The sequence below is a fragment of the Mauremys reevesii genome, linkage group 4 (genome assembly GCF_016161935.1).
Source record: "Mauremys reevesii isolate NIE-2019 linkage group 4, ASM1616193v1, whole genome shotgun sequence".
Classification (NCBI taxonomy): Eukaryota; Metazoa; Chordata; order Testudines; family Geoemydidae; genus Mauremys; species Mauremys reevesii.
Window position 1 is genome coordinate 146624838 of NC_052626.1, and position 11552 is coordinate 146636389.

General features: G+C 47.7%; 1 protein-coding gene across 2 annotated transcripts; it reads right to left on the reverse strand.

The window, feature by feature from the left end:
* Positions 1-1519: 1519 nt before the first annotated feature.
* Positions 1520-10914, reverse strand: LOC120403125 (up-regulator of cell proliferation-like). Of its 2 annotated transcripts, none has more exons than XM_039533888.1 (3): positions 10779-10914; positions 6987-7118; positions 1520-5916 (listed from the first exon to the last, which is right to left on the reverse strand). In XM_039533888.1, exons 1-3 carry the CDS (start codon positions 10843-10845, stop codon positions 1718-1720), a joined length of 4398 nt encoding a protein of 1465 aa, XP_039389822.1. In that variant the 5' UTR covers positions 10846-10914; the 3' UTR covers positions 1520-1717. The 2 variants fall into 2 exon arrangements, with proteins under 2 accessions (XP_039389822.1, XP_039389821.1); XM_039533887.1 differs by having other exon boundaries at positions 10618-10914.
* Between the last annotated feature and the right edge of the window lie 638 nt (positions 10915-11552).

The window sequence follows — 11552 nt, forward strand, 5'->3', positions numbered from 1 at the left end:
TGGTCCATGCCTTTGGATCAGGCCTTATAAACATAACCTCATAGCACAGAGCCAGTCCACCACAGGCAAAGTATCTTGACATATTCTGCTGCAAAAAACCACAGTGGTCAATGTGATTCCCTATTATCCCTTGAGAGGGTGCTACATTCTTTCCACTGTCCTGCTGATCAGCTTTGGCCAGCCATAGCTCCACCTTGTCCTTGAGTTGCTGCAGCAGGGAGTCATTCTTACCTCTCCACCTGCTACTGTGAAAAAGCGGAATACCTGTATTTTGTTGCATCATCAATTTACAAGTCCCCTTTACTAGTATCTGAGCACCTCACAATTCTCCATGCATTTGTTCCCATATCCTCCCCCCGCAGTGAGGCAGAGCTATTCTCTCCATTGTACAGATGGGGGAACTGAGGCACAGAGCAGCTAAGCGACTGTCCCGAGGTCACACAACAAGTCTGTGGCAGAGCAGGGAATTGAACTTGAGTCTTTCATGTTAGCACCTTAACAACTGGGTCACCCTTTTTTATAATAGCTTTTAACTCTAATGCCCAGTTGAAGAGAGATTTTTCTCAATGTGTGAATTAAATATTTCAGGTTCTGCAGTACAGGGACCACCTTTTTATTCTGTTTGTAGCGCCTGGTACATCAGGGTCCTAGTCCATGATTAGGGTTTCTAGGCGCTACAGCAATCCATATAAATAATAATAATAATTGATGATAAATATATCTGTAGTTAAAAAAGAAAACTGGGAAATCCAATTCTGTCACATGCAACCATAAAACTCCTTCCATAGGTAATAAGTGGGGTTTGACCCACAGACCTCCCATTTCCCAGCATGCACTTCTACCACTTGAGCTATAGGAGTAAATTACTCCTCGACCTTTATTCTCAACATAAGATGTTGTGCAGACATTCTCCTCAACAAGTCAGTGTAATCCATTGTTTCCCAGCCTTGCCTAGCACGTGTTGGGTCACCAGTCAGGACTGAACCCAGGATTGCTGGATCCAGGGCCGCCCAGAGGTGGGGGCAAAGGGGGCAATTTGCCCCGGGCTCGCAGAGGCCCCCAGAGAAAGCGGAGGCTCCGCCTCCGCCTCTCCTGGAGCCTCGGCGCCCAGCGCCTGAGCCGCCCGATCCGAGCCGCGTGGGAGGGGCGGGGCTGGGAGCCTGGGCTGGCGCTGCGCTGGCGTGGAGCTCACAGCCCGCCTCACCACGTGGCTCTGAGCAGGACGAAGCTCAGGCCTCGCCGAGACGCGCTCGGGTAAGGGGGAGCGCGGGGCCTGGGTGGGAAGCGGGACCCGCGGGGCCGGGCCGTGGGAAGCGAGACCCGCCGGGCCGGGCCGGGGTGGGAGAGCGGGACCCGCCGGGCCGGGCCCGGGTGGGGAAGGAAGCGAGACCGGCCGGGTGGGAAAGAGGACCCGCCGGGCCAAAGACCCGCGGGGACCCCCGCCGCAGGTCTTCGGGCACTTTGGCGGCGGGTCCAAGACCCTGGGCCCCCGGAATCCTCTGGGCGGCCCTGGCTGGATCTCAAAACCTGAGTCTATACTGCCTGAGGCAAAAGACTGGCTCCAGTAACTTAAAGGCAGGAGCAGATGCATCGATGTCTACATCTACTCCAACCACTAGAGGGGGACAATGAGCCAATGATTTAGTGTGAGGTAAACTCAGCAGCAGCATTCCAGATGCAAACACTACAGCAGCAGATTTAGTATATTTAATATGTTTCATGGAAATATCTTAGGTTTCTTTTGTACAGCCTGGAGCCAGTTTTGACCTGGCACTGAGATTGCCCCTTTAAAAGCTTCCTCTAAACTTTTCAGTGCCTGCTCTTGGGTTATATTACCCCAGTCCCTGGGCAGATCAGCTGGTTTAGCACCGTACTCTCTAGCAAACTGTTGGTTGAACTCCTTGAAAACAAACTTCCAATAGTTGGAAGTTTTGTAGCTGGAATCTGCTGGAGAATGACAGCGCAAGACATTGTTATCTTCGCAAAAACAATGGCGGTAACCTACGTGGACGTGGGAATCCCTGATAAGCCATCCGGAATAGCACGGAGAATGGTCAAGTTTTGGGCCATGTGCCAAACAGGGTAAGAAGACTCTCTTGGGTTTCATTAGCCCTTGAGGCCGGTGGACTGATGCAAAATGAATTTTGTGATTGGTGCCTTCCGCTTCACAGGGGACTTTGCAGAATGGACAGCATTTCCCACAGCCAAACACGCGCTTCCAGATCTCCTCTTCGGGCTTCAGAGGCAGGCTGGAGAGCTTAGACTCTACATCCAAGTCTTTAAACTGAGATAAGATTGTTTGCTCAAGTGCAGGCAGAAAGACTTGCTCAAGTGCACGCAGAAAGACTTGAACAGCATTGGGAAACTGGTTTGAGTTTTTTGTGATAAGAAGCTGCATTCTGGCTAAGCTGTCCCTGGACATTACAAGATCCCTCTGCAAATATTTGAAAAAGCTGCCTAAAAAGTCAGTCTGAGTCTTGGAGTTCTCCAGAGCATCCATGATTTTCTTTATTACTGTGGACAGAAGCTCTCTCTCCAAATCTTCCACGCCCCTAGTCTCTTTGTAGTGATCTAGCAGGTGTGTCCATATCCAAGTTTTGGCAAACTCTTGGTAGTTATTAATATATTTCACATAACCATCAAAGTTCATCTCCTTCAGGAGTCTGCTCAGCAACCAAAACTGGAAGATGCTCCGATTGCCATATCCAATCGCCTGTGCACTGTTGAGAAAATTGCCCACTATTTTTATACCAAGCATCCTATTAACATAATCCACCAGGGCAGGCCTCAGACACTCCTCACAGAATATCCTGATCCCCTTTTGAAAGGGGTCCCTTTCCGAGGAAAGGTTCCTTTTCCTGCAGTGTCCCAACAGACCGTCCGCTTTCCCTTTCATTGTTTTCATGTTCATGCCTTGGATCTGATGGTTCAATCTCTCTGGGCTGCTTTGACTGTCAAGTGCTTCTTCACACTTTCTGAACCAATACCGTCTGAGTTCTTTCGTCAGGCCATTGGTGCTCCTGATTAAATCTTCCCTGTACTTCCCTGTCAGAAGCACATTTGCAGCTCCACTTTCAATGTATTTTTGCAAACAATCCAAGAGCCTCCGTTCTTCTTGCTGCAGTTTCTGCCAAGTTTCATCTTTTAACCTACTTAAAGCCACATGGTCTAATTCAGCTTGAGGCTGATTCTGGATAAAAGTTTCTTGCTCAGACCCCCAGAGATGCATCTCCTTGCGGAAATCCCATTCCCATTCAGAATACTTTGCAAACAGCTGGTTATAAGTGTGAGCCACAAAGCTATTTCTCAAGCTGAAGGTAGAATTTGAATGTTTTATAGCGTTCCACAAGCTCCTCACCCATTCACTATACTGGGGGATGTCCTTAAGGGGTCTATTAGATGAGTATCGTCTCATGAATTCAAACAGGTATTTCTTTAGCTCAAACACACTCTCACTGTATCTCATGTTCACTGGAGCCATGGGAGGGACTCCATGCCACAAGCCAGGGATGTACCAATTGTGTTTCTCTGCATCATTATATATAATGCCAGGAAATTTCGTTTTCCTGATTCCTTTTTCTGTACAAGCTGCAGCTATGGTCATTTCATCCAGCGGCTCCAGGAGCTGATACCTGTCTCCCGCGTTTTGTTCATGTGCGGACACATCACTGACGTTCTGATGCACAAACTGGCAGTTTGGATGTTGCTTGATTTTCTTCATTTTCAGAAGTGTATCTAGCGTAATTTGCAGAACACCCTTCATGTCAGTGGCATTCTCCATGGCCATGTTAACGATGGTTATGTCACTCAGTCCAATCACCAGTGTGGCCAGCTCATTGTCACGTTGATAACTGTCCTCCAACTTGGCCAGTTCGGGGGCTTTCAAGCCTTCTGTGTCTATTGCCAGGAGGAAATCACAGTCCAGTTCCCGCCGAAAGTTCTCTGCCACTTTAATGAGTGACATGAAGGCTCCTCGTGTACATCGGCCACTGCTCACTGCAAACTGCAGGCCGAACATGGTGTTGAGGAGGGTGGATTTCCCAGTGCTCTGTCCTCCCAGCACTGTTATAACCAGCATTCTGGACCTTCCCCCCAGCTTGGCATGGAGCTCAGTCAGAACATCTGTCACCCACTGCAGTGGGATGTTGGATACATCTCCATCGATCAGTTCTAGAGGAAACCCTTCCAGCATTAGGTCAGCTGCTATGTCTGGGAGATGGATGAGTTGCCTTTGGGTTTTTAGCTTTTTTCCTTCCTTCACCATTGCACATTCAGCTTCATAAAACTGCCCCAACCCACGCATGAAATGCTCAACTCCTAAGGAAGTGGAGGAAATTGGTTCATGCAGTTCTGCTCTATGCTGAGGATCATCCCCTCTAGCATGACATTTCTCCTTAGAGTCTGCCTGCAGGCTGGAGAGATTGCTCTGAGCAATATGACCCAGACGGTATTTCATCCACTTTAGGAAGAAGTGTGTTTCCACTTGAGAGAGTTTTCCTAGCCCAGTAATAAACTTGACCATCCCATCAGTAAGCTCACATTTAGCCTGTAAGTCCAACCATTCCTTTCTTTGCTGAGATGCCTGGAACCCAGTGGCAGCGTCCCCTTGCCATTGCATTCGGCACAGCTTGTTCTCCGCCTCGGCCAACTTTTTGCACCGATCCTCTGGGAGTCTCAACATTTCCCTTTTGTACTTTGCCACGTCCTTTATTTCCGCAGTGATTCCTGCCACCCGTTTGCTCGCGCTTTGGCATTCCTCACTGTCCTCATCCACCTGGATACCTAATTCTCGTGCTGTCGCAGCCGTGTCTGCTACGGAGGTTCTTTTGAGGGAGGACTCCGTTAGGCTTCCAATGGTGAACTGCAGCTTCTCCACAAACTGAGCATGATTTAGGGTGTTCTCTCTCATTAGCACACTTAGTTTGTCTAGTTTCAGCACCGACTCTAATTTATAAAGGAATCCCAGGGTCTCCTCGGGTTTCTCAATCTTGCAGTTAAAGAGGAAGTAGTATTTAGTAGCTGATCCCTGCAGAGATGATAACAGCGCGTATTGTCTCTCGTTGATGCTCTCAGTAACTATGAACACTGCTGAGGAGACCTCTGTTAAAAAGCTGAACTGCAGCCAATGCGACTCAATGTCTCCGTGCAGGTTTGTAACTGCGATGGGTTCTGGGAAAAGATCTGAGCTCTCCTTCCCAGCTGGTAAATACCAGGAAATCTCGACCAGCCCATCTGCGATTTCCCGAGGGACGTTCCCAGACTCCATGTCCCGATGGACAAAGAAATCATGGTGCTGCTGCGAAAGGCTCAGAATGTCATTGAGGAGTTTGGACTTGGAGAAGCTGCAGCTCCCCAGCCGCACAAAGGAAATGGTTGGCATTGACGTGAGCACCAGGCTCTCCTCTCTGAACCCTCTGCTTTCTGCCAGGGAGTGCGGCCTCCACTTCCTCACAATGTCCCTCATGGCCCACAGCAGTAGGGTGCACTTGGGGGTGTCGAGGGCGGGTAGCAGCAGAGGGAGGGCAAACTGGCACAGGGACATTCTGGACAGGATCTCCTGCTGCAGGAAACTGTCTGAGCAAAGCAGCACGGCACAGAGAACATCGAGGGGGTTCAGAGAACTGCTACTGTCCATGTTACTCAGCGAAAGATTATTGTAATCAATATGTACTTCCTGCTCCTCATTGGTCTCCTGATCACCAGTTGCCCCATGCACAAGCCTTGTGTTTCTGGCCGTCCCATTCAGAGCCATGACTTTCCTCAGGAAATGCCAAGGTAAATCCCCTAATGTCATAGGAACCCAGGTCTCTCTGCTCTCTGGGCTGATCTCCTGGAGATCCCTCAGTCTGAGCTGCCTGCTTCTGTATTGCTCCAAGTTCAACTTCTCCAGAACTCCCTGTGTGGCTCGTCTTCTCGCTGCAGGAAAAAAAATAAGAACATGACATTTACTCATGTTCAGCCTCCTCCAACTTTAACTGTGCTCACTTCCAGATGTCCACCCCCGCAAGTTTAACTCTGACCCCTTACACCTTCAGACCACCTATCCCCAACCTTAACTCTGCCCCTTTACCCATACACACCCTCCTCTAACCTTAACTCTACCCCCTTAAGCCGTTCCACCATCCTCCATCTTTAACTCCGCCCCTTTACCCATGTCCACCCACCTCTAACCTTCACTCTGCCCTGTTACCCTTGCTATCATCCCCTAATATTAAGTGTTCCCCCTTTCACCATGCCCCAGCTTGCTCTCAACTACAAGTCACAGACTCTTCTTCCCTGCCACCCTTGACATAATGGCCTGAACATTGCAGTCACCCCGTACTCTCTGGCTGACTGCCAGAAGCTGGGATTGGACAACAGGGGATGGATCACTCGGTAATTGCCCTGTTCTGTTCATTCCCTCTGAAGCATCTGGTATTGGCCAGTGTTGGAAGACAGGATACTGGGCTAGATGGACCATTGGTCTGACCCAGTCTGGTCCTTCTTATGGTATAAGCTGGAGCCCAGACTGCCCCCCTCACTCCCATGTTAGGCCCCTCTGTATCATACTTCTCCATATAAGGATATGCATCTCTCCCACCCCCTCCTGATCGCCACCTTATTATTGGCTGGATAGCCCACTCTACCTCAATTTACCCTCCCACAACTGATCAGAGTCCCCACCTCCATGCACAGACCAGATGGATACTCTTCCCATCTCGTTCATGATATGTAGGCGCTGAGTCTGTCTTGCTACCAGCCCCGTACGCCCCCCCACACCCCGGATCCCTCAGCACCTGCCATATGTAGGTGGGGTGAGTGCAGGTTACTTTATTGTACAGCCAAATCTCAGGCTATTGTAAATCATGTGTACATGACAGAAGTCTTGAATGTCCTTCATGTGGCAGCTAATGGGGCTCTCCCCTGGGAGTGGAGTATGGAGGATCCAGTTACATTTCTTTCCTGGACTGTATCCCTTGCAGAGACAAGCTTGTAAGTGCAAATACCTTGGGAAATGTCTCTTTCCTCTGGTTCTGGGTGTCCCAGAGTCTCTGATTCCTGCTCTGGATGAAAATCAACTTCTTCCCCCAGATCTGGCGCTTCTGGAGTGTCTGAGTTCTGCTTCCGTCTTAAAAGATCTATCACGGAAAACAAGAGGGAGCACAAATGAATGGCACTCAGTCACTGACCTGCTCCAGTCCTTTTTCCAAAGAGTTCAGGCATCTCGAACTCCTGCCTCAGTGTGCAAACAGGAACAATCTGCAAACAAGGAAAGATTGGTTTAAAGTGCTCAGTCTGGGGGAGTCAGAAATGAGCTGGTTGTGGGTCTTTCTATATAAACCCTTGGGGTATGTTTCTTAGCATAAATGGGGCATTTTGGGGGCTTTTAAAAAAAGAAAACTAAAGCACACAGTATGATTTTTTATTTGATCTTACCCAAAATCTCCGTTTCTAACTCCGTGTGCGTGGTTAGTGTATGTGTGTGGAGTCAGTGTGTATGAATGCAGTCAGTGTGTGGGTGTAAATCAGAGTCTGTGTGTGTAGGCAGGCAATGTGTGTACATGCAATCTGTGTGTGTGTGTGTGTGTGTGTGTGTGTGTGTGGCCCCTGCTGTCTTGCCGCCATCCCCACCCCCCATCACTCCTGGCTTCCACGGCCTTCCCCGGAATGACTTATGTAAGACGTGGGAGGTAATTGTCCTGCTCTACTCAGCACCAGTGAAGCCTCAGCTGGAGTGCTGTGTCCTGTTCTGGACACCACACTTTAGGAGAGATGTAGACAAACTGGAGAGAGTCCAGAGGACAGTAGCAAAAATGATCAAAGGTTTAAGAAACCTGACCTATGAGGAAAGATTAAAAAACCCAGGCATGTTCAGTCGTGAGAAAAAAAGACTGAGGGGGGACTTGATAATAATCTCTCCAAGGAGAGGGCTGTGGTGCATCATGGGAGATGTAGTCTGACTTATTTAAAGAGAATGGGAGCATGAGGCACCCGAACTACAGCCCCCAGGAGGCACCATGATTTGATTTCCAAATTGGAATATTTTGATTTTTTGGCCAAAATATTTCAGATTTTGATATTTTTACTAAAAAGTTTATATTTTCCACAGAAAAGAAAACCTTCTTTTCCAACCAGCTCATCTTCATATTATACACAACAGGAGGAGACCGTATTTTCTTTCATGTGGCAGCTCATGCAACTCTCCTTTGGGGAGGGATGAAGATGACAGAAGAGGAGGTTGATTTGGAAGGAAATGCCTTGGGTAAGTACAATCTCTGTTGGCTGTGGGGTTTGGTGGGCACCTGATTCCTGCTCTGGATTAAATCACTTTTCTTCCCTGGCTCTGGGTCTTGCTGAATCTCTGACTGCAACCTTGGCCGGTATTCAGTGTTTTGACCCAATTCGGGACTGGCTGAGTCTTTGATTCCAGCTTTGGGTTTAAACCAACTTTGTGCCTCTGCTCTGGGGCTCGCCAACTCTCAGACTGACCCTCCCGACTTGGTAAGAAAGCCAAGAAGAGATGCAAATTAATGATACTTAATCCCTGTTCGCCTCCCTCCCCTCTCCCAAATGACGTTGGGTTGATCCAAAACTCTGCCCCCAGTGGTAAAGATCAGTGCTTGTAAACGGGACTCCACTGGGAGCAGAACAATCCTGACCTGAGAGTTTTAAAATATCCCACACTTAACTCCTTTCCCACTTCTGCGAACAGAACGCAATCTGCAAACCAGGAAAGATTACTTCTTAAAGTGATGCAGCAAGGATGGCCTGTAACAGAGGAACCTCAAGACATATCTACACTACCGAGCCTGTGTCAGCATAGCCTCTAGTGTAGCCAGAGCATACACTGCCAGAAGGACACCATCTCCCTGAATGACATTAAGCTGACAAGCCATCATAGTTGCATCTACACTGGGAGTTCTGCCGGCGTAGTGTTGCCTAGGGGCTGTGAATTTTTCATACTCCTAACCCATATGTCTATGCTGGTAAACCTTCGTAGTGTAGACCCAGGCCTCACCAGTTTACAGAAGATTGTGCTATAAATAAGTGAGCTGTGTTTCTCAGCAAACATGGAGCAGACAATGTTTCCAACTCTCGTAACTAGAGTTGGGCAAACCTCTTCATTCAAAACTTTTTTCAGCAAAAAGTGAAGATTTGGGGGACACCAAAACATTTTGCGTCATTTTTGCCAAATTGTATCAGTCAGGGGAAAAAGAAAACCCTAACGCACAATTCTGGAAAAATCAAAATGTTGTGTTTTGACATTTTCAAAGGCAACATTTCCATTTTTCGATTCAAAGTGACTTTTTGTTTTGAAGCTTCCTTTAATTTTATTGTTAAACAATTAAAAAAATTTGGAAAACGGTTGAAATTGAAATGAAACATTTTGTTTCAGGTTGAACAAAATGTTTGTTTGGCCTGAAATTATTCTTATTTTACTTTTCAATTTGCCAAAAGTTTTGAAAATTTTCAGTTCGACCTTTTCTTGGTATTGCGAGTGAACTGAAAAATCTGTTCTTCTCATAAGTCTCATGATAATGTACTGTTTGTTTGCTTTAAAATACCTAGCTCTTGGGTCACTGATTGTGAGAAGCTCAGCTTTAATTTAAAGAGAAAGTTTCCAGCCTTCCTCATTTCAGAGAAAAGTCTCTAAATATGACCCAAAATGTGACCCTAATCCTCAGAAAGCATCAGGCAAAGAAAAGGAACCCCACATTAATTATTTTAAAAAAATCTCTTTTAATCCACTCTCATGATTTTTGGGGACGTGACTCATGACTGTTTAATGCTTAGGGATAGTAATAGCAGGCAGGACATTTCTGGGACCTCTTTTTAGAAAACATTTGACCCGATGTTTGAAATGGTCCTTAACCATTTAGGTTATGTCTTGTAGCTTGAGTAGACATACCAAACCTAGCTTTGATCTCGCTAGCTGAGATACAGCAGCACAGGTTTCAGTGTGGGCTAGCCATGTGGGCAATTACCCAGGGTCCCATACAGTCTTGTACTGCCCATGCTGAAGTCCATCTCACTCTGTCTTCACTGATGTTGGCAGGTGAACTAGCTACATTAAAGCTAGCTCAGCTACGTCCACATGAGCTGCAATCCCACCTCCTGATTGCAGTGTAGACATACCATATCCAGATTCAGACTGTGTGTGAATAAACATTAAAGGGAAACTGTCCATTTTAAATCCATTCAGTTTCAAAAAACAAGCAAGGAATGGTCTCAGATGCTGCGTCTAGGACAACGTCTGCCATTTTACTACCAGATTTTCTCTATTTTTCAAAAATCTTTTCCACTTCTCTCCTGCTGCATGAAAAATCCAGACAGACAAGAGGGCAGATTGATTACAGTGAAACAATGAAACGGACGCAGTACAAAATATTGGCACAAGCACACAGGAAATCAACTGGGGAAAAAATAGTGCACAAAGACCATTTCCTCTCCAGTCACTCTGAGTTACTGGACGAATGATCTCAGCTTGGGCAGGTACAATATTTCCAGCCAGGGTGTAATTTGAAAGATGAAAGTATCCCTTTACAGGGCTGCATCTCCAAAAATTCAACATCTTGCACTGTAAATGATCTAGTCTCCTTCCAGCACCCCATGTTCTCTCCCTGGCTTGTTCCTTACCAGCTCTGCTGAGCCTCTCTGCCAGGTCTCTCTGGTTGATGTCTCCTAGCACCTGCACAGTCACCTCCACCCCATAGCGCTCCCCATAGTGACTGATCAGCAGGTTGCTAACATCCACGGGGTCCCCCTTCTCCAGCTGGCGCCAGGAGATGGCTTTGTACCACTCCTCCTGCCGGGCTGCTCGCAGCTTGTTCTTGAATCTCTTGAAATCGTCCTCCCCAAGATCATCCAGGGCCTCCAGCAGGAGGTCTCTCCCTGTCTTCTCCATACCAGCTCCTCAGAGGGGGCTCTGAGCAAACTGCAAGGCCAAGCAAAAGCGAAAGATAGGAAGTGGTTTCTGTATTTGCATGGTGAGATATGGGGCGGGGACGGAGGGGGATAGTAAAGTCGAGTGAATGCAGCTCACCGGAAATCCTTCCCTGTTGCAGATACATGCATTGAACCTACACTTTCCCTGCTGGAAACAGTGGCCTTAATTCCCTCCAACAGGACCTGCTGTCACTGTCGCCAACTTTTGTGATGTTAAGTGTTTTTCGTAAAGCTCCTAGATTGATGTGAATCCTCACTTTTGTTTTAAATACGCACCACTTTCTAGACCTCTTGGCTGCAGGGAAAGGCTTGAAAACACGAGCTGAGTGCACCCCGAAGGCAAAGACCCCCACTTTTTAATGTAAAGATTTTTAAGACAATCTCCGGATGGTTGGGGACCTGACACATGGTTTTTGAACACTTGGGATGACAGTACTATAGTGTCGAGGTAGAATTCCTTCTTTTTGAGGACAATCATTAATGCGGTGATGCCTGTAGTGTCCCCCCGTAGTGTCCCCCCCTCCCCGCTAGCTGGGGCTGGAGGCACAGCTGGCCTTGGGATGGAGAGTGAATGAGAGCAGACCTGGGCTGGGGGCAGATCAGGGGGTGGAGTGGAGCTGCAGCTG